Source organism: Spea bombifrons, chromosome 10, assembly GCF_027358695.1.
Source record: "Spea bombifrons isolate aSpeBom1 chromosome 10, aSpeBom1.2.pri, whole genome shotgun sequence".
Classification (NCBI taxonomy): domain Eukaryota; kingdom Metazoa; phylum Chordata; class Amphibia; order Anura; family Pelobatidae; genus Spea; species Spea bombifrons.
The window spans coordinates 18,788,337-18,814,970 of record NC_071096.1 but is presented as its reverse complement, the minus strand read 5'-3'; the positions used below and the strand labels follow the sequence as shown (position 1 = coordinate 18,814,970).

Here is a 26,634-nt window from a genome sequence, read left to right as displayed (position 1 = left end):
CTAGGATCAGGTTACAGCTGCATGATGATTCACAGACTGAACCGCTACAAACGAATCGTTCAGTCTAGTGAACCGACTCATCCGGATCACTAAAAAGAACCGGATCAAATGAACGATTCGTTCATGATCCGGACATCACTAGTAGACCAGCGATTGCAGGGAGGAGTCTCTTTGATAACTCCTGAATCAATGCACTGCATTTTAACCCAAATGAGACATGTATATTATATTAAAACTGATTGTTTTTATCAGATATTTCCAGTTTTATACTTGTTAGTGCTTGCACCTACTAATCTTTCTCGGGAGCATTGAAAACTGCTTGTTTGTGTCAGCCGCTCTTTCTTTTTTTCATTTTCTTTCCTTATTCTTGTGTGTCTATTTTTTTTTTTTACAGGCGGAAAGCTATACCGAATTCCTTAACGTTACATCTAAACCTCTGACCCTCTCGTTTTAGATTATGACCTTTTTATGACCCCTTTCTCATTTGAGTATTTTTATATGGTTTTATCACACCTCCCCTCTCTCTTACTCCCAGCTATACTTGTCCAGGTACCTAGTGACTGCCTGGCCTAGAAGATGTAGCTAATCAGATGGAGCAGAAATGGGCCTGGCTGTTCTTCCATACCTAGCGTATAGAGTATGAATATGTAGACAGCTAAGGCCTGGAAGTTTTTTTCCTGGTACCAGCCTCCTCCATTTAAAACAGTTGGTCTATTTCTGGATTGAAGCTCAACTCCCACTCACGCAGTTATCATGTACTTAAATCTAAATTTAAATAACGGTATATAAGGAATGCAAAGCATTTAAAGGTCAACATACATATCTGGAATATAAATATTTATTTAACACATTGTTTGCTTAAGCTTAGCTTAGCTGTTGTTTTTTTTTTTGTACTTGAAATTTTGTTCTCTTGTTTACCGAGAGATAAAAGTTTTCCTCTCATAAGCATGACGTCAGGCTGCCCTGTTAACTGAACACAACATGATCTAGACAGAAATTAGGGTGAAATTGAGAGGTATCAATCTATTTTCCACAGAAATTCTCAAAAGAATAGAAGCATACATTTACTTCATAATATCTTGTAACAAAAGATTGTAAAATCAAAATTGTTGTAACCAGGTACCTCATACTATGGAGCGATGGAGACATTCCATTACTTATATGGTTAAATATATTTTTGATGAAAATGCCATGTTTTCCCTTCTTTGGTTTGTAATAAACAAATCCGATAACAAGAAATGACACCTGTCGATTTACAAAAGTCAACATGTGCAATTTGTGTGAAATAGTACAGACCTCAGCTCCTACATCTGCTGTGGGTAATGCTAGCAAACTCATCTTGTGGCAGTGCTACAAAACATTAAAATAATCATCCAGACTAATTGGGAATAGTAAATTTCATCACTACCACATTTGCTCTTTCTCTTTTCAATATGGGACAGTTCTATTCTATTGCATTGAATTTATGTACCAAGTTTTCTGTTTGTTTTATATGGTGTTGGTGGCATGATGTTCTCCCACCAGCTTTGTCAGGCATATTCCTTTTCCCTGGATAATTCTGCATCCATACTTTCCATATGTATATTATAACGCTACTACCCAACGTAATGACTGGAGACTTTTTTTTGGCTATTGGAACTAAATGTTTGTTTAATCATTTTTTTCATATCATTTTCATTTGGTATAAATAATATTATAAAAATGTAAAAAAAAAATTGTAATTGTGCAACTGATTTCTTTCACAAGCTAGGCACTGCAAAAATGTTCAGCATGCCGTTTTGAAATTTTTTCGGGGTTGGTAGCAGCAAAGAATGTTTTATTCAAATGTATTTCCAGTGAGGTGTATGTATGAGGTATTACACTTGTACGTGTTTTTTTTAAATTTGCTAGTTCTGGAGATCCTTTTTGTAGACATTAGAGATCACTCTTGTAACTGAAGGGTACCATTAAAATGTCATGGTATTATCACCATACCTGGGAACTTCTGGGCTCTGCCGGGTGGCAAGTTCCCAGGTATGGTTATCACTGGTGTCTGTATATATTTTTAATTGTTCAGCTATTTTTAATAATATATGAAGTAAGTATTATTGCTTTTTTGAACCCAACTACAGCTGACCACATTAAGTTGATGAAGCAGGGCTCTGCATTCCTGATTGCAGTACATATGATCAGTGGCAAGGTGTTGGGTGTCATCAGAGATCCCAGCAAGGCCTGGAATGCGAGAGTGGACATTTTAGCAGCTTTCCAGTACAACCACCATGCGACCTGAACGCTATAAAAGTTGATCAGTCAGCACAGAGCCAGCAACATTGTTAGCCCGATCTACCCAGTCTTGGATATGTTGCTTAGGGTTGGCACTCAAAGCATCTTAGTCTCACACTAATACAAAAAATTGATGATACATACTCATATAGCCAGAATATGCTCTTCCTATTGTGTATGATTTTGGCACTTTAGATACAGTTGTGCACAGCTCCAGTCCTTGACAGACAGAAACATGCCAATAATTATTTGTATCCTTGCCTGAAAACAAGTACCGTATATTCCGGCGTATAAGACGACTGGGCGTATAAGACTACCCCCAACTTTTACAGTCCAAATATAGAGTTTGGACTATACTCGCCGTATAAGACTACCCCTCTACCCAGCGTACAACAACCAGCCAATCACGGCAATCGATGTACCTTACCGGTGATTTGCTGGTTGATTTGCTGACATATACATACATGCACTGCCCTTACACACACACACACACACACACATAATATATATATCTATATATATATCTACACATATGCCTGTCCATACATACACATTTATACACTGCCCTCACCACACACCCCTGCCTTTACACACACATGTATATGTATATGTGTATATATATATATATATATATATATATATATATATATATATATATATATATATATATATATATATATATATACACACACACGTATGTATATATATATATATATACACACACACCAGTGTGTATATATATGTATATATGTATATATATATATATATATATACACACACCAGTATATATATATATACATACCAGTGTGTGTGTGTATATATATATATATATATATATATATATATATGTATGTATGTATATATATATATATATATATATATATATATATTTCTCCCCCCTTTCTCCCTATCTCTTACCTTATCTTCTGTCTTCTTTCTTCCATCCAGTTGTGGGAGCCCGAGGTCTGGCACTTCAGACCTCGGCTTCCCTGCTCTCTAATCACTAGGCGCCGGGACATGACATCATCCCTGCGCTCGGCATCAATAGCCGGCGCCTAGTGATTAGAGAGCAGGGAAGCCGAGGTCTGAAGTGCCAGACCTCGGGCTTCCCTGCTCCCTCATCACTACGCGCCGGCAATTGATGCCGGGCGCCGGGACATGACGGCATCCCTGCGCTCGGCATCAATAGCCGGCGCCTAGTGATTAGAGAGCAGGGAAGCCGAGGTCTGAAGTGCCAGACCTCGGGAAGCCCGAGGTCTGGCACTTCAGACCTCGGCTTCCCTGCTCCCTCATCACTACGCGCCGGCAATTAAAGCCGGGCGCCGGGACATGACGGCATCCCTGCGCTCGGCCTCAATAGCCGGCGCGTAGTGATTAGAGAGATTGGTGGCTTCGTGGGAACCTCCGGCTTGGTAAGTACCCGGCGTATAAGACGACCCCCCACTTTTAAGAAGATTTTTTGGGGTTAAAAAGTCGTCTTATACGCCGGAATATACGGTAGTTTAATATATTTTTAATCGAGAGAAAGAGAATGTAAGCTTGCAAGAGATGTTATGGTCAGTTTTGTATATTGTCAATTTTTATCATGTTGCTAATTTAAACCTTTACCTTATTATAATAAGGTTACTGAATTTTCTTGAGCTCTATAGCTAAAATGTGATATAAATTGGAATGTTTGTGTTCAAGCTGGGGTGTCCAAAATATGTGGCCTGTTAGTGGCCCTCAAGGGCAAGTAAAAGCAGACATCTGAATTAACAAGTCCAAGAAGTAAGGCAGATTTCAGAAAGTAAAAACCAATGGCAAAAGTCAGGAGCAGGAAATAATTTTACACATGCCCATGAAGCTGGCTGAATGTCAGAGCTTCCTGTAGGATTGGTCTCAGGGAGACACATATATAACTAGCTGCTTTAAATCTTATTGTGTTAACTGTTCACAAAGCCATGAATTTTTCTGAGAGGAAGATGCTTTATTAAATGTTCCTGATCAGAAGTGAAGTGGTAACTTCTAACTACACCCTACCACTGAATCTGATTGCAATTGCTTCCTAGAGGTCCTCTTTCAAGATGATTGTTTAATCAAAACTCTTTTCCTTCCCGGAATTTGACCCTTTGACCCTCAGTGTTTACTGTTAATGTCCCCACCACACACGCTCAGGTTTTAAAGTTATATGCTTGTGATGCATATTGGGCCCTTCTCACTCTTCTAATGCTTTGATTCACTTGATTAAAATCTGCAGCCACATCCTGTGGAATATCACTCCTACCTTTGGGAGAAGCAGCTTTTTAAGGGTATAGAACTAAGTTTTTCTCATACAAATGAGAAATTATTAATTATCAGTTTGGACCTGACTGGCACCTTTCTGATTGGGCATTAACCCTGGCTTAAATGGCATCATTATTACATCTTCCCGTTTAGTTAATCTTAGTCCCATAAAACATATTTTTCTCCTTGAGTATTACTTTACACAGTAATGTAGGGTAGCATTGTGAAAACCTGATTTAAGTTCTGTTTTTTAATTATTTTAATTATTTTGGGTAACTCAAAGACCACACTGAGCTAATTCTTAATAGAAATGCTAGCCTGTTCCTCCATAGAATTTCTTTAGTCAGGGAGTCTGGCTGGGTAATTAAGACCAGTGGCATCTCCAGCTTTCATATTTAGGGGGGGCACATGGGGGGCAGGGACCAAAGTAGGGGGGCCAATTATAAAACGGTACATATACACTAATATATATATATATATATATATATATATATATATGTATATATATATATATATATGTGTGTTAGACATGCATTTTTAACTACATAATATGTACTTATCTCTTTGAAGTAAAGACCGTGATTGAAATATGATTTCAAAATAACAGCTGAACTGGCAGTTGTTTTTAATTCTTTAATATAAGCCCCTGCTACATATATATATATATATATATATATATATATATATATATATATATATAAATGTGTAAGACCCTGCTGTTACCTCCTCCGTCGTCCCACGGGTAGGGGAGCTGAGACGCAGCCCGTGCGTCCAGCCGCCTGCTCGTTCCGTCGGTGTGAACCGCCGCCGGATCCGTTCTGCTGATAGACGCGCGTCCCCGCAGATATCTGTCATGACTACCAACACCAAGGCACTCACTGCAGGCACTCCAGCTTCATGGAAGGGACCTTAAGTTTAATGTGTCTTGTGGATAGCCATACGCCATCACCAATAGCATAAGAAGGGGCTAACCGACGATGCCGATTAGCTTGGCGCTCAGCGGCCTTTGACAGAACTAAACGTACAGAATTCCACAAGGAAGGCAATTTAGAAACATAAATCAACCGCAGGGACAGAGGAAGATTCAAAAGAGTCAGGTAACACAGTAGGGTGGTAACCATAATTACAGAAAAAAGGAGAAACGTTGGAGGCTTCATGAATCGCATTATTTCTGGCAAATTCAGCCCAGGGTAGTAATTGAGACCAATCATCTTGATGGTCCCCCACAAATAATCTCAGGCATTGTTCTAAGGATTGGTTGGTTCTCTCCGTAATGCCATCAGTCTGGGGATGGTACGCTGAAGAAAATGCAAGGGATATACGTATGGCGTTACAGAAGGTCTTCCAAAACAAAGCTGTAAATTGGACCCCCCTATCCGATACGATTTGCTGAGGAATGCCATGAAGACGAATAATCTCCCTGACAAAAACTGGTACAAGTTCAGGAGCGGAAGGTAACTTTTTAAGAGGAACAAAATAGGACATCTTAGAGAATCGATCTACCACGACTAAAATAACAGTGTAGCCTTGGGATGGTGGCAGCTCCACAATAAAATCCATTGCTAGGTGAGTCCATGGGCGTGAAGGAACTGACAAAGGTTGGAGTAACCCCATAGGTTTGGAATGGGTGCTTTTAGAAGTGGTGCAAGGAATACAGGCAGCTACAAACTCCTTACAGTCCTTATTCATGGCAGGCCAGCAAAACTGACGTCCAATAATTTCTTTAGTACGTCGTGCACAAGGGTGTCCCGAAGGCAAAGACAAGTGGGCCCAACTCAACACTTCTTCTCCATCGGCAGCGGGAACAAATAAGGTATTCGCTGGCCATCTGCTATGAACCGGAGCTTTGGACTGCAGCTGAAGAATACGAGAAACTAACGGCGATGCCACCTGAGTAGTGATGGAAGCAACGATCTGGGAAGGAGCCAAGATGGGTTCAGGAGTCGGTTTGGAATCAGAAACAGTATCAAATTGCCTAGAATGTTCTTAGAACCAGGGCGAAAAGAAATTATAAATTGGAATCTGGAGAGAAAAAGAGACCATCTGGCTTGCCGAGGGTTGAGTCGTTTAGCTCTACTCAAGTATTCCAAGTTCTTGTGCTCCGTTAGAATTGTAATAGGGTTCCTGGCACCCTCAAGTAGGTGTCTCCATTCCTGAAGGGACATGATAATGCCCAAAAGTTCTCGATTCCCAACATCATATTGAGATTCAGCCGTGGAGAATTTCTTAGAAAAGTATGCACAGGGATGAAGTTTATCAGTAAATTCCTTTCTTTGAGATAATACAACTCCGACCCCCGCTTCAGAGGCATCAACTTCTATCACAAACGGTTTCGTAACATCAGTATGTCTCAAAACTGGCGCAGAAGCAAATGCTTGTTTCAACAGAGAAAATGCATGGATCGCCTCTTCTGACCAAATATGACAGTCGGCCCCTTTCTTAGTCATACACGTGAGCAGCGCGACAATCATAGAGAAGTTATGAATGAACTTTCTGTAGTAATTGGCATTCCTAGAAATCTTTGGAGTGGTTTCAAGGCCTGTGGCTGAGGCTACTCAGAAATGGCCGAAAGCTTTTGTGAATCCATTTCAAAACCAGAGTTCGATATGATGTAGCCCAAAAATGACACTTTAGAGACCTCGAAAACGCATTTCTCCAATTTAGCATACAAATGATTTTGACGTAACCGATGCAGCACAATGCGAACATGATTGCGATGGGAGGGCAAATCAAGAGAGTGAATCAATATATCATCCAAATATACAATGACAAACGAAATGTCTCTGAAAATGTCATTAGTAAATTCTTGAAAGACTACCGGAGCATTGCAGAGCCCAAAGGGCATCACAGTGTATTCGTAATGTCCCATGCGTGTGTGGTCTTCCACTCATGCCCTTCTTGTTTCCGAACCAAGTTATAGGCACCTCTGAGGTCTAGTTTAGTGAAAACGACAGAACCCCTGAGTCTATCGAATAGTTCAGGAATGAGCGATAAAGGATATTTGTTCTTAATTGCAATTTGATTCAATCCGCGATAGTCTATACATGGTCTCAACCCACCATCCTTTTTGGATATGAAAAAAAATCCGGCCCCCGCTGGGGAAGTATATTTTCCAATGAAACCTTTTTACAAGTTCTCTTTAATATAATCTTCCAGCACTCGAGATTCAGGCAAAAGACAACGGATACGTATGTCCTCTCGGGGGAATGGTGCCAGGAAGAAGATCTATAGGACAGTCATAAGGACGGTGGGGAGGTAGAACCTCCGCTTGTCTTTTATCAAAAACATCCATATATGATTTGGTAAATCCAAGGCACAGAGGAGGTAGAAACTGAGGAAACGGAGGTATCCTTGATTGTCACGGAGGAGAGGCAGGAATGAGCACAGTTAGGACCCCAAGCTAGAATATCTCCTGACTGCCAGCCGATAGAAGGGTCATGTGTACGAAGCCAAGGAAGACCCATCAATAGCCATAAAAGCAATAGGAGGAGTCACCTGGAGGAGCGGAATCTTGTGAAGACGGGCAAAAGCTTGGTCAATAAAGGAGGCAGCGGCCCCGGAGTCAATCATGGCCGAAGTGGAAATCTTTGTTATTCCATTCTAAGGACACAGGAACAAGCAAACAGTCTTTAGAAGGAGCAGAAGTAGCTTCACCCTGACAATGCTCCTTTACTTGAACTGGGTGCGGAAGTTTTCCGGGCTCTCTTTCTACAGGAACGAACAAAGTGGCACCTCAGTCCACAGTACAAACAGAGCACCTCAGTTATACGCCGGGTCTTCTCTGCCGGAGTAAGTTTGGCGGCTCCTAGTTGCATAGGTTCTTCCACCGAGGTATTTGAAGTGGCATTTCCAGAGGGTGGGACATACGAAGGAGAACGGTAAAACACTTGTTCAAAATTTTTGGCCTTTTGGGATCGTCTTTCTCTGATCCCGTTATCTAATCGTAGGGCCAAAGATATAAAGTCCTCCAAATCATTAGGTTGATCTCTAGTAGAAAGTTCATCTTTCAATCTCTTCGAAAGACCGTCATAAAAGGCTGCTATTAGGGCTTCGTTAGACCAATTAACTTCAGCTGCTATAGTCTTGAATTCAATGGCAAATTCTGCTACCGAACGAGATCCTTGAGAATGAAGCAGAGAGCGAGGCAGTAGCGGCTTTGCCGGGAACGTCAAAGGTCTTGCGGAAGGCTGACATGAAGGAACTGCAATTATAAATCAAAGGAGAGTCCCTCTCCCATAATGGAGAAGCCCAAGCCATGGCCTTCCCGGTCAGTAAAGACATCAAATAACCCACTTTAGCCTTTTCAGACGAAAACATATGAGGTGAAAGTTCAAACTGGATAAGACATTGGTTCAAATACCCCTGACAGGAATCAGGATCTCCATTGTATCTGTTAGGGGCCGGTAATTTAACAGGAACAGTAGTGGATCCTGAGGCGGCAGCCGATGCCGAAGATTCATCCATAGCAGAGGAGGAGGGCGTGGGACCCGGTCCTCCAGTACCTTTCCAATTTCTGCTGCATGGATCCGCTGCCAGCACCACAGACGTGACACCTGCTGCCGATATATAGAAATATTACACCCTGCTTCCGATTTATATATTAATATTAGCCCTAACTGCGGATATATACTAATATTATACCCTGCTACCGATATATATTAATATTTGACCCTGCTGCCAATATATATATATATATATATATATAAATATTAGACCCTGCTGCCGATATATAGAAATATTACACCCTGCTTCTGATATATATTAATATTAGCCCCTGCTGCGGATACATACTTATATTATACCCTGCTGCCGGTATACATAAAAATTATACCCTGCTACCGATATATATATTAATATTTGACCCTGCTGCCAATATATATTATTAGCCCCTACTGCCGATGTATATTAATATTAGCCCCTGCAGCCAATATTTAGTGATAATAGCCCCAGCAGCCAATATATATTATTAGCCCCTGCTGCCGATATATATAAATATTAGACCCTGCTGCCAATATGAATATAAATACTAGACCCTGCTGCCAATATATATATATATATGTAAATATTAGCCCCTGCTGCTGATATATATTAATATTCGTCCCTGCTGCCGATATATATATTATTAGTCCCTGCTTCCGATATACCGTATTGGCTCGAATATAGGCCGCACTTTTTTCCCCCACTTTAAGACTTTAAAGTGGGGGTGCGGCCTATATTCGGGGTCTAGTGCCCGACGCCCGGGACATGCAGTCCCGGGCGCTGGGCAGGCAGCGGGGTTAGGATACAGATCCCCCGCAGCGGTGCAGGGGACCTGTATCCTACTGTCTGATACGCTCAGACAGCCTCCCCTGCCAGCACTTCCCACGGGGGGGGGGTGTGCCGGCACGGGAGGTTGTCTAAGCGCATCGTCTGGACGGTCACCGGCTGCAGCGATGCGAGTAAACAGCCTCCGGGTTGTTTACCCGCATCGCCGCAGCCGGTGACCGTCCACACGATGCGTTTTACCTCTGCCCCCAAGACTTACCGGAGCAGACTCCCGGGTGTCTTGCGGGGCGCCGGCGGGGGACATCTACGCAATACGCGTATACAACTTCCGGTTGTATACGCGTATTGCGTAGATGCCCCCCGCCGGCCCCGCAAGACACCCGGGAGTCTGCTCCGGTAAGTCGGGGGGGGCAGAGTGGCATATCTCGGGGGGGGGGAGGAGGAGGAGGACAGTGGCAGCGTATCTCGGGGGGGGGCAGTGGCAGCATATCTCGGGGGGGGCAGTGGCAGCATATCTCGGGGGGGGCAGTGGCAGCATATCTCGGGGGGGGCAGTGGCAGCATATCTCGGGGGGGGCAGTGGCAGCATATCTCGGGAGGTGGAGGACAGTGGCTGCATATCTCGGGGGGGAGGACAGTGGCAGCATATCTCGGGGGGGGGAGACAGAGTGGCAGAATGTTTTTTTTTTTTTTTTGGTGCTTTTTTAAAGAAAAAAAAATTTTCTTTAAAAAAGCACCAAACTGGAAACAGAAAACTGGAAACAGAACACACAAGCCCAGCATCGCAGGTATAGATCAACTGGAAATCATATGTAAACTCAGCACTGAAGGTATAGATCAAATAAACATATGGAAACAGCACTCCAGGTATTGATCAACTGAATAAGACGTACAAATCCTATATTTGCAGGTAAACACAAATAATGTATGGAAACATAGCAGATACAGATCGACAGAATAACACAAAACCCAGCTTTGCAGGTATATATCAATTGGAAATTACATATAAACTCTGCATTAAAGCTATAGATAAAACCCCCTAAATTACAGGCATAGATCACAGGTCGCACACACCAAAGCCAACCCTGGCGTCTACATTGCCCACATATCACCTGACCAGCACCCAAATTAAACATACATAGGACGTGCCATCTTTGTCGCCAAACAGCCCAGCGTGAGTCAACATTGTCCCCAAACAGCTGAGCGTACGCCATCTTTGTCCCATAAACGCTATCTGTGCCATCTTTGTCCCCAGTGCTTAAACACCCTGCTTATACCATCTTTGCTTTTTTGACAAATCAATAATACACCTATGATTCACAAACACTTTTACAGTCACTAATTCACTTTCATTCACACAATCATTTATTCTTTCACACAAATTATTTACACATTAATGCATCCACACATTAATCCATTCATTCTCTCTCTCATTCTGACTCTTTATTTCAATATTCTTGCCACCCTCCCTATCTGCCCTATCTACCCCCTCTCCCTCTATATCTATCTTATATACCCCCTCTCCCTCCCGATCTACCCCTTCTCACTCCCTTCTGCCCTATCTACCTCTTCTCACTCCCTATCAACCCCCTCCTCACTTTCTACCCTCTCCCCCTTTGACGTTCACTTACCTTGTAGAAGTCCAGCGTTGGGATTGCGAGGCCTCTGTCTCCCTGTTGTGCCACGGTGCGCGCGGCTTCACTGCTGTGCGCCAGAATAGGATGTCATATTCTGGCGCTCAGCATGAAATGCCGGCACCGTGACCAAGGCAGAGGCTTCGCGGAGAAGAGTGAGAGGTGCCGAATGGTTGCTGAAATCTTATTCCTCAGCGACCGCTCGGCGCCTCTCTCTCTCTCCTCCGCGTCTATTACAAGGGCCCCCCCCTGCCGACGCCACTGATTAAGACTGAGGTTTTGAAAAATGGTCTTGAAATAGCAATACATTACTTATCGCCCTTTAATTTGCAAAAAATAAAAGAAAATTACAAAAATAAATCATACTAGTCCAAAAAAGTTTCCACTTTGGAGATCTCTTGAATATATTCGGTAATGTGTCCTTGGCTCTCATAATCTTATTGATAACTCTAGGAGACAGCAAGTCCAGTTTTACTTCCCATGGTTGATGTTCCCTCACAAGCTTTATAACATCAAGGTAAAACAAGGGTTTATTCTAGTTGTGAGAGATAGAGATGTCCCACTTCAACCATGTCGGGTTTCTTCAGAGGGGGACCAAATAATAGCGAGACATTGAGTTCCTTCCAGAGACATTGGCAGTGTCTTACACACACAGTTGCACACAAAGAAGGATCTCTGTACACCTTTATGGCCCCTGGAGTAGTCCATATAGATGACCATGCAATGTTGGAGCCTTGGATGAAGCAGAAAGCTATCCTGTGAGGATTTGACGGACTCTGTAGCCAATAGGGGGCTTGGGCCATGTACTGCAGCATGGGAAAAACATAATTGCAGAGAAGAAGAACTTTTCCCTGTATGGAAAAGGTTTTGAGTCTTCACAGTCCAATCATCTCAGCTTTTCACGACAAGCCATCTCTCAAAAGGGCATTTTCGATAAAATGCTGATGTAAAAAAGAATGGTAGAAAATAATCATCCGCAGGGGCCAGGTTGTTTACCGGTGTGTTGGTCGCACACACTGTGCGAACAGCGTCTCTTGTACAGGCCAGGAGAATCAGGAACCCAGCGGAGTTATGTGAATGCACGTGACATCCCTCTCCTCCGTTCCTACTACGCCTGGGGGTGGGACAAGATAAGTTGCAGAGGGAAGAAGCCGGGCCCCTGCAGAAGTCTGTGAATGAGAGATTTGCAGTTCAGGTAATGGGGTGGGGGAGGGTGTAGTCAAGCAAGTATGCGTGACTAAGAGAATAAATGAGTGAATTAATGTTTGTGTGTGGGGGGGAGCATGGCAAAGGGAGTCTGTAATCACACTCCTATCATGCCCAGGTTCTAGCATGTACTGGCTGCCTGGGCATGATAGGAGTGTGATTGCTGTTAACTTTTTTTCATTTTGTTTGGTGTGTTAACCACACGTTTATTAAAAGTAAGTAACAAACCAAAATTGGACAGAAAAATATATAATTGTTCACAGCAATCACACCTATGTTACATACAGTAAAAACCAAAACACCTTAGACATCATCAAACATTAATATGTTTGTAATTGTTCTACTGTGTCGCAGCACAGTGGCAACAATCCTATGTACATTAGTGTGTAACATATTACAAAGAAGGGACAGTTGTCATCATACATAGAAACTTGACAATTGGTCATGAAAAAGATAATATATCAGTTTGAAAGTTACCAGAATGAGCATTTGCTGTTTTGCCTGTGACATAAATCCAGCCTTGGCACCCATTGGGTTTTGTATTCTCACCTGATGACACAAAAATCCAGAATAATACTTTTCTTTTATTTATTTATTTATTTTTATTAGCGTTCCGTTTAAAGGTGAAATAAAAGTGATTACTTCTATGAATTTTTACATTGCTAAGTGAAGACTTTGCGCGCTTTGAAACCAGTGTATTTACTATTAATCAGCTTGTATGTGTAAAGTTGGGAAGTAGCAGCGTAGTTGTGTATGTGTGTGCTGTCACACAATGTGTCTTTGTAACAAACTGGCCAGCACATTTCTAGGATTTTTTTTTCCCAACTGAAAAAACCCAAATAAGGAAGCGGTGAAAACAAGAATGAGGCACAGGATAAGAAAGGGGACAAGAGAGAAAATGAGAAAGCAAAAATATTTGAGAGAAATGGGGGAGGGGTTGTGAATTTCAGGAGAATTGTAGCTTTTTTTTAATTAATAAGCACAAGGAAAGAAATTAAAATTAAAGGATGGTCAAGGGATATCAGGAAATAGTGTGAATATATGGGAAGCGTTTTAATAGTATATGGTGGCTATGGGGTCTGTGTCTGTCATCTGGTCTGTGTCAGGAGGCAGTTGCTCCTTTTTTTACTTTATATAACATGAAATTATTCTTTTTTTAAACCTCTTGATTGATATAAATCAATATAAAAACGTGTGTATGTTGTGCTAAACATTTCTTAATAGAAAAATAGCATACTTTATAGTCAACTACTATATTCCCTTTTAGTTTGAGTTTGGGAACGTTTAAACATTTTGTTCCTGTGAACATTTTTTCTATGCGTTTATTCAACCTTGGGTCTCCCATTTCTTTTAGAGCATGCACACACGTTATACACATTTGCTTTTAAGTGTTTTGATCCTGTAATTTTCTTCCAAAACACAAAAAGCTATTTGTGTGATATTGCTGCCCTAGGAGGTACCTTTACTGAATTTAAGTCATTGCGTCTATCTCTTGGGGGCGAAAAACCCTTTGGCCACAAGAAGAGATTCAGGACATGGGTGGTTAAGGGAAATACAGTGTTAAGGAGGGATAAGGTAACTAGAAAAAGGGCAGTTAAGGAGGAGGGGAAAGTCTTACTCTCACACCATGTTGTGACTAGTGTTTAACATGGAGCACCAAGTTGTAAATCACAAGCAGCAGGCAGCCAAAACCAGAAAGAAATGTGGCACTTCTGAGAGTTAGAAACAAGAGTCTGATGCTAATAAAATAGTTAACAATATATATATATATATATATATATATATATATATATATATCTCAAAACACATTAGTACATAAAATACATTTTGAAATGGCTAATTAAGGAATAATACAGTGACTACATTTTAGAATACGTTTTCTGATGTGAGGCTTAAAGCATCTGAGGATAAGTTGTCTAAACTTTCATGCAGACTTCTGTGGAGATGGTTGTATGACCTATGTACCAGTGAACTGATGACTAATTAATTCTAGTCCCATATAAGAGAAAGTGTTCCCTTAACCCTTTGAGTGCAAGAGGTCCAGTCAATTTATCCTCTGTCTGTGATTGTGAGAAAGATCGTATTTTTTATTTTTTGTTATTTTAGGATTTTTAGTTCAGAATTTGTATCTGTACCTGGTGTTGGTATTTTGCATCTCGAGGCAAAATATGAATTCTTAAGAAAATAAAACATACATAACTTTTTTAACCCCTTCAATCACCTATAGACGTACCGGGACATCCAAAAAACGCCCACTAAGAAACCCCTATGGACGTCCCGGTACGTCCAGCCCTTCGTGCAGCGTCAGGGACACATCCCTGCCGCTGCACGGGAGACCAGGCTGTCGTTTGACAGCCTGGACTCCCCACTGTCAGCAGAAGCCGGCTTTGCCGGCTTTCTGCGGTCCGGTCGCCTGTAACAGCTTCCGGCATGAAAGCCGGTAAGCTGTTACCGGTAAACTGCCCGATCGCGCAGTTTCAAACCCACATGTTATACCCACACACGTAGGTATAAATTTATATTCAATTTTGTAGGAAAGAAGTAAATGTGTTTAATACGAATCCACCAGATTAGGTTATTGGCTGATGATCAGCGAGCCCAATCAATGATCAGTGGCCTAAAGAGTCATTGATCAGATAAAAAAAATTTTTTGTAGGTAAAATGTTGTTTAAAAATAAATATTGTAAAATTAAAAAATCTATAACAGTTATCAGATTACTTGAAAGCGACAAGTTTATCAGAGGCCTACTCTGACATTGAAAGGGGCATAACTAGAAACTGCAAGACCCTGGTGTGAAAATTGATCATATAAACTTATACACAGACATACATGCATACAAACATGCAAGAGTTTAAGAACATATTTCACTCTTACCACTTAACTTGGCAGGGTTAAGTATAAATATAATTAAGGTTTATTTGTACACTGAATGTTATCATTTATTTTCCACATTGCACATATTTGTTTGTTCACTAATCTGCACATATATTTTTTTTATTCATTTATAGCGCTCCTTCTTTATTCCATTTTTTTCTCTGTGCCATTTTCAATGACTTTCCCTGCTCAAACACCACACTGATCTGATTCTTTTATTCCATGCTAATAAGTCCAGGTTGAACAATTAAATGTTTTTATTTGTGGACTTCCATGAGTCAGAGTCTCAAATTGGGTAATAAAGACTGAACCATTCTATTGTTTACCTGATAAGGACCTTTCTAGTTGATTGTGGTTAGATAACACAGCTGACACAAGTGGCTAATAAGCATCTGTCTGAAAACATTGTATTATGGAAAATACATAACATATTTAGATTTAAATAAATAAAACAGCACTGAAAACCTATTTTTATCTGATGCTAGTAAAAAAAAAAAAAGTGTATGTAGCGGTTTTATGGGAAATTAGACTATTCCTTTTAACCCCTTCAATCCCAGGGGTTTTTGGTACCTCAAAGCCCAGAGCAATTTTGCCATTTTTGGGGTATGTCGGTTTAGCGATGATTCTCTTTTCCTGTGAATAGTGTACCCATGTAAACTATATATCGTTTTTTCAAGGAGAGATAGAGCTTTCGTTTGATACCATAGTTGGATGATTAGCTGGAAATTTAGAATGAGAAATTTAGTAAAAACTAGCGAAGATTAGAAAATTAAACTAATTTTTTTTTACATTTTCCCTCTGAATCCTCACAAAATTAGGTAAAGTGATGGAAAATCCCCTCCAAGTTTATTAATTCAGGTGTCCTGATTTCAGAAATACCTAATTTATATAGATTTTCCAGACTTTCCCAGCACCAGGGAGCGTTCTATTAGGTGTACAATTTTGTAAAATTTGTATGCCTATGGCTTAACGGGTTTGGGGGTTGTGAACGGGGGCAGGAGGGTTATACTGGCTAGATGTTATGCTAGGGCAATGGGAAGTAAGGTTTTTTAATAATTTTTTTATTATCTTTTTTTTTATATTTTTTTTTAATTTTTTTTTTATTTTAATTTTTTTACATTTTTTTTTATTTTTTATATATTATTTTTACACAGTAATGGTTAGAGGTCCTCCTAGGGACCTCCTGAACATGCCAGTGATGTCACAATGACATCACAGCCCACATTATAATTTTTTTTTGTATTATTTATATTAATATTTTAATGATTTTTTTTAATATTATTTTTTAAATGACTAACCGTTTTTTTTTTTTCTGCTTTTTCTTACAGGACGGGAGGGGGAGTGAGAGAGATGGTTTCTCACTCCCCTCCCCGCGATCCCCCTGCACCGATCACACTGTGATCTCTATGCAGGTCCTCACAGACCTGCATAGAGATCGCAGCGTCTCTGTGCCTCATCGGAGGGCAGGATATCCCCGCAGGGGATATCCTGTCCTCCGATGACCTTCCGGGTTACGTCAGCAGTGACGTAACCCGGAAGGGAATGCCCGATCGCGCGTTTCAACTGCGCGATCGCGCGATCGGGCACTTTCAACCGTAACAGCTTACCGGCTTTCATGCCGGAAGCTGTTACGGGAGATCGGGCAGCAGAAAGCCGGCAATGCCGGCTTCTGCTGCCAGGGGGGAGTCCAGGCTGTCAAACGAGAGCCTGGTCTCCCGTGCAGCGGCAGGGATGTGTCCCTGACGCTGCACGAAAGGCTGGACGTACCGGGACGTCCATAGGGGTTTCTTTGTGGGCGTTTTTTGGACGTCCCGGTACGTCTATAGGGGAACTAAGGGGTTAATATGCTAGGAGTGTTGTGTATTAGAGGAGGGTTATGCATTACTCTTTAATCCTATTAGCATGAGTACTGATCAGCAATACATAGTCCTATAATTTAATTAACCTCCTGCCCCAGTGGTATTTAACCCTTGGCCTGTCTAGGTTCTGCTTAGCATGAGATCATTTTTGAAACACCTGCTACAGCATGACTTGTTAACTGGGGGGCTAAAAAGATCAAAACTACTATCCAGCAGTGATTTTTATACTAGAATTTATAGATTACATAATGGTTCACTGCCACAGGAGAGGACTGGTCTATTATAATTACGTTAAAAAACCCATAGACTTTAAAATGTTTCCTATTTGTTTCCTGGGAACTGTCCATGTTTCCTTGAAATGCAGAAGGTAAACTCTGCTCAATTACTCATCCAGCACCTTTGTGATAGACAACTCCTCTATCACAAATGCCCGTTGTTTGCATATGGTGCTAGGAGCAAGTTGTCATTGATTCGCAGGGCTTCCCTTATAGCACCCGAGTCCTGGACTTTTTAAACTGCTTCTTCCTAGCGGGGTTGCATGTAAACCTGTGTGTCCAGGAAGATATGTTGGCAACCAATGTGGGGAGCTGGAATTTTCTTAAACCAAAATAAGCATTTTTCTTTTCACCCCTTCACTCCCAGGGGTTTTTGGTACCTCAAAACCTGGAGCAATTTTGCCATGTTTTTCATGGTTCAGCGATTATTCTCCTGTGAATAGTGTACCCATGTAAACTATATATTGTTCTTTCAAGGAGAGATAGAGCTTTGTTTTGATACCTTAGTTAGATGATTAGCTGAAAATTTAGGATGAGAAATTTAGTAAAAAAAATTTGGGAAAAAAAACTATTTTTTTTTTATATATTTTCCCTCAGAATCCTCACACAGTTAGGTAAAGTGATGCAAAATCCCCTCCAAGTTTATCAATTCAGGTGTCCTGATTTCAGAAATAACTAATTTATATAGATTATATAGATATAAATTTCCATTCACAATTTCCAGCATTTATAGGGAACATACTATAAGGTGTACATTAGTCGTAGAATTTTTATATTATGTATGATGGGTTTGCAACTCTAATTTTAAACAAATTAACCAAAAATACCCACAAAAGTATATATTTCTGTAAAGCAGACAACCCCGACTATCGTATCAGGGGTATTTAGATGCGTTTTATGGATGTACCGGTATGTCTATAGGGGACTGAAGGGGGTTAATACAAAAACAAAGAATGCACAAGAAATATTAGAACTATTTAAGTGAAGTTAAACTTTCCAAGATGCCTTAGACATCAATATAAAACATTCCCCAGATGTATTGGTTATGGAACTATCATTGGCATATAAGTGGAGTTTTATGAAAGGGATACTCCAGCCATCATATGTACTTTAATGCTTATGATAGCTGTGTGGTTTCTGTATAGCTGTGTGGTTTCTGTAGGTTTCTGTGTATAGTTAAAGCAGGTCCAGGAAGATCTATTGCTTCTTTTCTTCTAGAATGCTTTTAGTCCTGCATGAATATTCTTTTAAAAGCATCCTTTGTTCTACGGTATGTCCAGTCAACTGGTGCCTCATTAAAAGACATTTTATTAAAATGTCATTTTTAGTTTTAAATATATAATGCATTTGCAACACAGATAACAATGTTACCAGCATTATTTAAAATGTTTTAGGCAATTTGTTTTCAAGAAAATGTAATAATGCAATACAATAATTGCCCATGGGCAAGCAAGTTGGAATCAAAGCGAATCAATTAATATTGAGACTAACCATATGAAGAATGAATGATTAAGATCTAAAATCATTTACTGCCTTGGCAGGAGAATAAATCTATAGCGATGGTATTTTCAGAACTAACATTTATTAACAATTATGAAACCATAAATCTCTAGTATTGAATAATTTGCAAGTTAAACATTTCACCTTCATGGAGAACCACAGGCTTTTCAGCACCAATTTCTCTTTCATTTTATCTGTCATTGGATTCAGCTGGATTTACTTTCTGATATTTACTAGCAGACAACCCCCACCCCACCAAAAAACTTTAACAACTGTCCCTAAAGATTTGAGGATATATGGTCATTATACGTCTATTGTAAAAGGGGTATTTTGACAACACACTGCTTGTTACTAAAGGATTTGTGACGTTGACCTCGCTCTTTCATCTACCTTCCCCAGGAATCCAGCAACAAGACCCTGGTGACATTGCGTGTGGACCCCATGGGGTTTTACCTCTACTGGACCTGTCCAAACATGGTGAGACTGAAAGGCATGTGGAGGAAAATTGGAAATTTTATAGAAAAGTGAGAGATTTCAAATAAAAATAATTTAATTAAGTCAAATTGTGTTTAGAAGAAGCTAACAAGGAAGACATGGAAACATAAAATAAGAAAATTAAGAGGATTGAATGAAATAAAGACAATGAGGGAAAGCTGAGTATTTTATGTAAGTAAGGGAAGAATCTTAAAAATGATATACACACACACTTAAGTTCCAGCTCAGCACTTCTTGCAGGAGAAAGTTGTTGCTTTGTCCTTCATAATGCATAATGTATTCAGTATGATGTATTGTTTCATCTCACTGCAACTCACCTAGGCTGTCTGTAGTTGAGTCCATAAGAGCATAATTCCCATTCCAGTAGGGTAATGTTCAATAGGCTCTGAGTGCCTCATTGTCCATGTCTGCGGTGCACTCTTTCCTTTGCACTTGCGTTTTTCCTGTGGCATTCTTTTTCCCTCCAGTAACTATTCAGAGCAGCTTATCTCAAACTCAAGCTGTTCCACACCCTGGGTTTAGAGGATTCATCTTATTTTTAGTTGTTTTCACTTTTGTTACTGTCTCTGCACTCTTCATTTTGCATTCTGTCTTGCTTGCTTTCTCTATCACATTTGCATGCCCTCTCCCTAACAACTCTTACTTTTCCCACTGGGGTTTATTCTTTAAAGGGACTGTTAAGAGAGTTTACAGAACAGTTGTGATTTCAACTCCCTAGCTTCAGTATTCATTAGAAAGGGCCACCACTGACAAACACGTTCCCCAGATAGTAGGCCTGAGCTGGCCCTGCATATTGGGTACTGTAATGCATACCTCAATGAGAAGACTTTGAAGATGTCTTACTGATTTAACTATACTTTATACAGGACCAGCTAAGCTCCTTGTGTGTCAGATGCTTTCTAGGTTGATCCTTTGTTGTATATAGTGAAGTAAGGTATTGTAAACTGCAACTGTCCTGTAAACTCTCAATTTAGTGAATATACCCCATGGTATACTTCACTTTCGCTACTTTCTGTGTTATGTTACTGCCCTTACTCAAACTCTTGCTTGCACTGAATTTCTCTTTCAGCACTTCAACCTCCTTTTTTCTGTCTCTTCTTTGCTTCATTTGCTATCATTCTCTCTCTCTCTCTCTCTAGTTTAACTTTTCACAATCTTTATCTCTGTAGTTCTGCTTTCACCCATTTTTCTTGTTATTTTTCCTCTCCTTGGCCCTTCATGATGTAAAGTGAATTCACAGAGATGAAGCCACAAATCTCATGCCAACTCTTTCTTTTGTGAATAAACGCCAAAACTTCTTTAAACCTCAATGTGCATTTTGCATTTAACATTTCATATGATTCCTGTATTATTACTTCCCATCTCGCTCTTCTTGCTTATGTCACATCTATTGATGTCTCTCTTGGTATCTGCCACTTGTTCACCCTAACTTTTCTTTTTTCTTGATCCCTGCTTGTCTCTAACTCTTTTGGGTGTTGGCTTATGCCTTCATTGTGGCTAATAACCTATTCCTCAAATTCCCTCATCAGTCATTTGTAGTTTAATTTGCTAAGATTCATATACTCCTCTAAATCAACTGAGTGTCTCATCCTAGATCTTACTATTTTGTGTTCTTTCTCCCTGTTTTTCTATTTCCCTCAGTGGGATTTAATGTAATGCTCACACATCTGGATATTTCTTGCTTAATCCCCTCCCCCTCTTCACATCTGGAAACCGGATGACTGCACTCTCTCCCATCCATTTCCCACGGCCTCTTCATGTCTACCCGATTCTCTCTTTAGTGCTGTTCTCCCATACTAAATCTCTTCTCATTCTCTTCACCTCTATCTACCTTTCTCTTTTTCCCATTTATAGTCTTCTTACACGCCTTTCGTTTCTCTCATCTCTGTTTATGCTCTCTCGGTCTCGTGCTCTCTTGTCTTTTGCATGATGATGGACTCGGCAAAAGTTGTGGGTAAAAGGAGCAGATGGAATGAAATGTTTACATTTTTTGTTAGCTTCTCTCCTATCTCTCTCTCTCTCTCTCATTTAAATGTTGAACCTTTTAATAAGTATGTCCCATGAAAAAGAATATTGTAACACTAAGGCATTGCAAATGTTTTTTTTCCTTTAATTTGTATTCGATAGAAATATGGTCCCATTTTATAAGCAAATCCATTTATATTCAACAAATACAGACATAAATATAGGGTCTGTCTACAGAACCGTGTAGATGTAGGTAACAGTCCAAAAGTATGAATTAATCTATTTGTAAACTAGTGTATAGAAAGCTATATTCTGTAACAATACCTCTGTACAATACCTGTGCACGGACACCTTTCCAGACCAATTGCTTCAGGGTTTTGATGTGGGATGTTTGTGATTGATTGAAGAAGATCACCAAAAGAGGCAGATGTTATTATTTATTATTATTATTATACCTAATTTATAAAGCGCTAACAGATTCCGCAGTGCTGTACAAGGTAAAAAATTTACAGATAACGACAAGTACAAAATGACAAGCAGAGAGAACACATGTATTGTGCAACATTATCAATATATGTGGGCCATGTCTATGTTGTATACTGAACAAATATTTCTTTTTTTCTCTCACAGGAAGTTGACATTCTGGATATCAGCTCAATAAGGGACACACGGACAGGAAAATATGCTAAAATACCAAAGGTAATGATCATGGGATAATGTGGTGTACTTTTAATGATTTGGGCTTCAACGAAAAAAGGCACATCTCCGATAAATGATCACATTATACCGTTTGTGTTGATTCCCTTTTCCACCTCCATAATCTTCTGTAGAAAGTCAGTAGGAAATAGACCAGAAGTTCACTAATAATAAGTACCCACTAGGATAACCAGGGAAGAAGAAAATATTTAAACAAGAATACTCATATCCTCCCTATTGGTTTTTGAATGACCTTGAATACAGACATCATACTTGTGATAGCACAGTAATGCCACATTTTGCAGTTTGGAATATCCTGTAATGTCCATGCATAGTCAAATAACTTTCAAAATTTCCCCAAAAGGCTAAAGAGAAGGGCTGGCCTAATTAAACTGAAAGCTAAATATATTTATATGTTGTCTGTTATGCATGGTTAAAACTACAAGATCATCTCTCATGATTTAGGTGTGCGTTGTAACTAACCTCATACAGTTATTCTCACAAGAAGGAGCAAAGTGGCTCTGCATAATACTTACATCAACTATGTATCATGTGAGGTCAATCCTGCCCTTATAAAGGAAAACACCACAAGAGCTGGCCAGTGGCGTCGCTACAATTGCCGAATTTGGATCCCGTCTTTCTTTCTTTTTTTTTTTTTTTAACGCAGAGGAGAGAGAGGGTGCGGCCCGAGTAAGATCGGCAGCCAAGGCAACCGATCTTACGCGGGCTGCACCTCGAGCCCTGCTACTTACCTGTGGGAGGGTCTTCTGTACTGCATAGAGGAAGCGGAACCTAGCAGAGTTATTGAGGGAATGAATCTGTGAATGAATGAGTATATGAATGAATTAGTGCGTGTGTGATAGCATGGATGTGTAAGTGCTGGAACCTAGGCATGATGGGACTGTGATTGCTGTTGGCAATCACACTCCTATCATGCCAAGTCAGCCAGTACATGCTGAAACCTAGCTAGCTGCCCCCCTTGTCTATGGATGCTGCCAGCAGTATGGGGTCTGCACATCACTTACAGCCATCCTGTACCAGCATGTACTGGCTGACTTGGCATGATAGGAGTGTGATTGCTAACAGCAATCACAGTCCCATCATGCCTAGGTTCCAGCATTTACTGGTTGGATGTGTAAGTGCTGGAACCTAGGCATGATGGGACTTTGATTGCTGTTAGCAATTAAACTCCTATCATGCCAAGTCAGCCAGTACATGCTGAAACCTAGCTAGCTGCCCCCCATGTGTATGGATGCTGCCAGTAGTATGGGGTCTGCCCATCACTTACAGCCACCCTGTACCAGCATACACTGGCTGACTTGGCATGATATGAGTGTGATTGCCAACAGCAATTACAGTCCCATCATGCCTAGGTTCCAGCATTTACTGGTTGGATGTGTAAGTGCTGGAACCTAGGCATGATGGGACTTTGATTGCTGTTAGCAATCACACTCCTATCATGCCAAGTCAGCCAGTACATGCTAAAACCTAGCTAGCTGCCCCCCTTGTGTATTGATGCTGCCAGCAGTATGGGGTCTACACATCACTTACAGCCACCCTGTACCAGCATGTACTGGCTGACCTGGCATGATAGGAGTGTGATTGCTAACAGCAATCACAGCAAGCACAGTCTCATCATGCCTAGGTACCAGCATTTACTGGTTGCCTGGGTATGATAGGAGTGTGATTGCTGTGTGGGCAGTGTGGACGGCAGGGCTGGCTTTGGGGTGTGCAACCTGTGATCTATGCCTGTAATTTAAGGGGGTTTTAAATATACCTTTTAATGATGTGTTTTTATGTGAATTCCAATTGATCTTTACCTGCAAAGCGGGTTTTTGCGTTATTCTGTAGATCCATATCTATATATTTCCATACATTATTTATGTATACCTGGAAATACAGTGTTTGTATGTCTTATTCAGTTGATTAATACCTGCAATGCTGTTTCCGTGTGTTTATTTGATATATACCTTCAGTGCTGAGATCACAAGTGAATTTCAGTTGATCTATCCATGCAAAGCTTGGTTTGTGTTAATGTGTTGATCTATACCTGCTATCGGCAACTGGGGCTAATATTAATATATATATGGGCAGCAGGGGCAAAAACACTAAGGGGGGTATAAACGACAATGCAGTGTGAAAAATCCATCCTGATGCAGACGTCTGTGACGTGGATTGTGTCCTGCTGTTTGTGTGTTTTTGGTTATCAGTGTAGCAGAGCCTGTCCTCGTGTGTGTGTGTGTGTGTGTGTATAGGTGTTGGTGTGGCAGAGCCTGTCCTGATGTGTGTTTGGGTGTTGGTGTGGCAGAGCCTGTCCTGGTGTGTGTGTTCAGTTGTCAGTGTGGCAGAGCCTGTCCTAGGGTGTGTGTTTGGGTGTCAGTGTGTCAGAGCCTGTCCGTGTGTGTGTGTTTTGATGTGGGTGTGGAAGAGCCTGTCCTGATGTGTGTGTTCAGTTGTCTGTGTAGCAGAGCCTGTCCTGGTGTGTGTGTGTGTGTGTGTGTGTGTGTGTTTGGATGTGGCAAAGCCTGTCCTGATGTGTGTGGGTGTCTGTGTGGCAGAGCCTGTCCTGGTGTGTGTGTGTTTGGATGTGGGTGTGGCAGAGCCTGTCCTGATGTGTGTGGGTGTCTGTGTGGCAGAGCCTGTCTTGGTGTGTGTGTGTGTATGTTTGGTTTTCGGTGTCGCAGAGCCTGTCCTGGTGTGTGTGTCTGAGTGTTGGTGTGACAGAGCCTGTGTTGGTGTGTGTGTCTGGGTGTCTGTGTGGCAGAGCCTGTCCTGGTGTGTGTGTGTATGTTTGGTTGTCGGTGTCGCAGAGCCTGTCCTGGTGTGTGTGTCTGAGTGTTGGTGTGACAGAGCCTGTGTTGGAGTGTGTGTCTGGGTGTTGGTGTGACAGAGCCTGTGTTGGTGTGTGTGTTTGGTCATCTGTTCCTGGCACTTAACTTACAGTAGGAATTATTAAATTTATATTTATCCAGAGATAAAATGCCCTCCTGAAGCTGTAGTGACTTCAGGGGACAAAACGTTCAAGGCCCTGAAATCATTTAGTGAAAAAGTTATTTATTGTGTTATAATATTTATTTCAAGGATTAGTCGCACTCAGTTGTGGCTTCAGGCTTCCCATGTTGAATGATCAAGTATTATTTTTGCCCAATAACAAAAGTATAATTCCATAGCACATTACTTTTGGAAATTATGAATGCCCCCCCAGTTTGACTGTGATATCTTGTGTGCCCCCCCCTATATATTGTTTCTAGAGTCGCCACTGGAGCTGGCACTTTAAAATGCATAGTTAAATCAGTAATATTTCACCATGTTACAGTCACGTGAAATTTTGAAACATTAGGTGCTATTTTTTGCTAAAGAATCAGGGATAGGAAAACAAACACCTTGAGCATGCCTGGTAACGAATATTTCTTCAAGTCGTTATCAGCAGATGTAATAAGTGCCAGCATCAGGTGCCTGTACAAAGAGACTACTTAGGTTAGGGCATACCCTGGGAGCTGAGTGCCTCCTGCCCCCATGTCCCTGTGAATGTGAATAATAATAATAATGCATTGAGACTGTGAAGGTCACTGGTTCCATCTGCTGGCCATTACATGGAATTAAATACTGGTTACTACATCAAGCAGGACCAGGCAACATTCGGTCCTCTACCTGCCATTGTACTACAACTAGATGTAACACTACACTATTAGCACATTATACAGATGCTTAGGGCCTCAATTCCTCCAAAAACCTCCTCGGAATATGTACTTGGAGAGACAGATTTTATTAAAGAAACTTGCATTCCTTTGTTTGCATATCATTTTCCATCACTTACACTGCCTAAAACCTGGTCATCATGGAACTTGTTGTTCAGTAGAAACTGTTACGGACTAGATTACCAATTCTAATTCCCCATCCAGCCAGAGATTAATGGTAACCTACAGTGTGATTTATTATCTTCTCTGAACTTTTCTTTTTTGTCACAATTTTTCTAAGGATACTCGAATGAAGGAGACTCTTGGCTTTACCGGGAATGAGCTACGTCCGGAGGATAAACTTGTTACTGTTGTTTATGGCAGTGACATTGTTAATGTCAACTTCCTTAATTTTATGGCTGTGCAGGAGGACACAGCAAAGGTAATAGTTACATGACATTACTGGAGAACACCGGCCTGTTCCATACTCTTACTGTTTTTGTGTATGTGTACATTTCTTAGATCTGGACAGAAGAACTTTTTAAATTGGCGACCAATATTCTGGCTCACAATTCCTCCCGGAACACCTTCCTGCAAAAAGCGTATGTATTATATCAGTTATTCCTTATGGCTGCCCTTCTTCCCTACTTCTTTATCAGACGTA

General features: G+C 40.8%; 1 protein-coding gene across 1 annotated transcript in view; it reads left to right on the top strand.

The window, feature by feature from the left end:
* PLCB3 (phospholipase C beta 3) overlaps positions 1–26,634 on the top strand; it is a 117,328-nt gene that overhangs the window by 30,254 nt on the left and 60,440 nt on the right. Inside the window, exons 2-5 of the mRNA XM_053449026.1 lie at positions 19,537–19,614; positions 22,228–22,296; positions 26,272–26,412; positions 26,493–26,572. Coding sequence (XP_053305001.1) covers positions 19,537–19,614; positions 22,228–22,296; positions 26,272–26,412; positions 26,493–26,572 — 368 coding nt within the window. The remainder of the gene's footprint in view (positions 1–19,536; positions 19,615–22,227; positions 22,297–26,271; positions 26,413–26,492; positions 26,573–26,634) is intronic.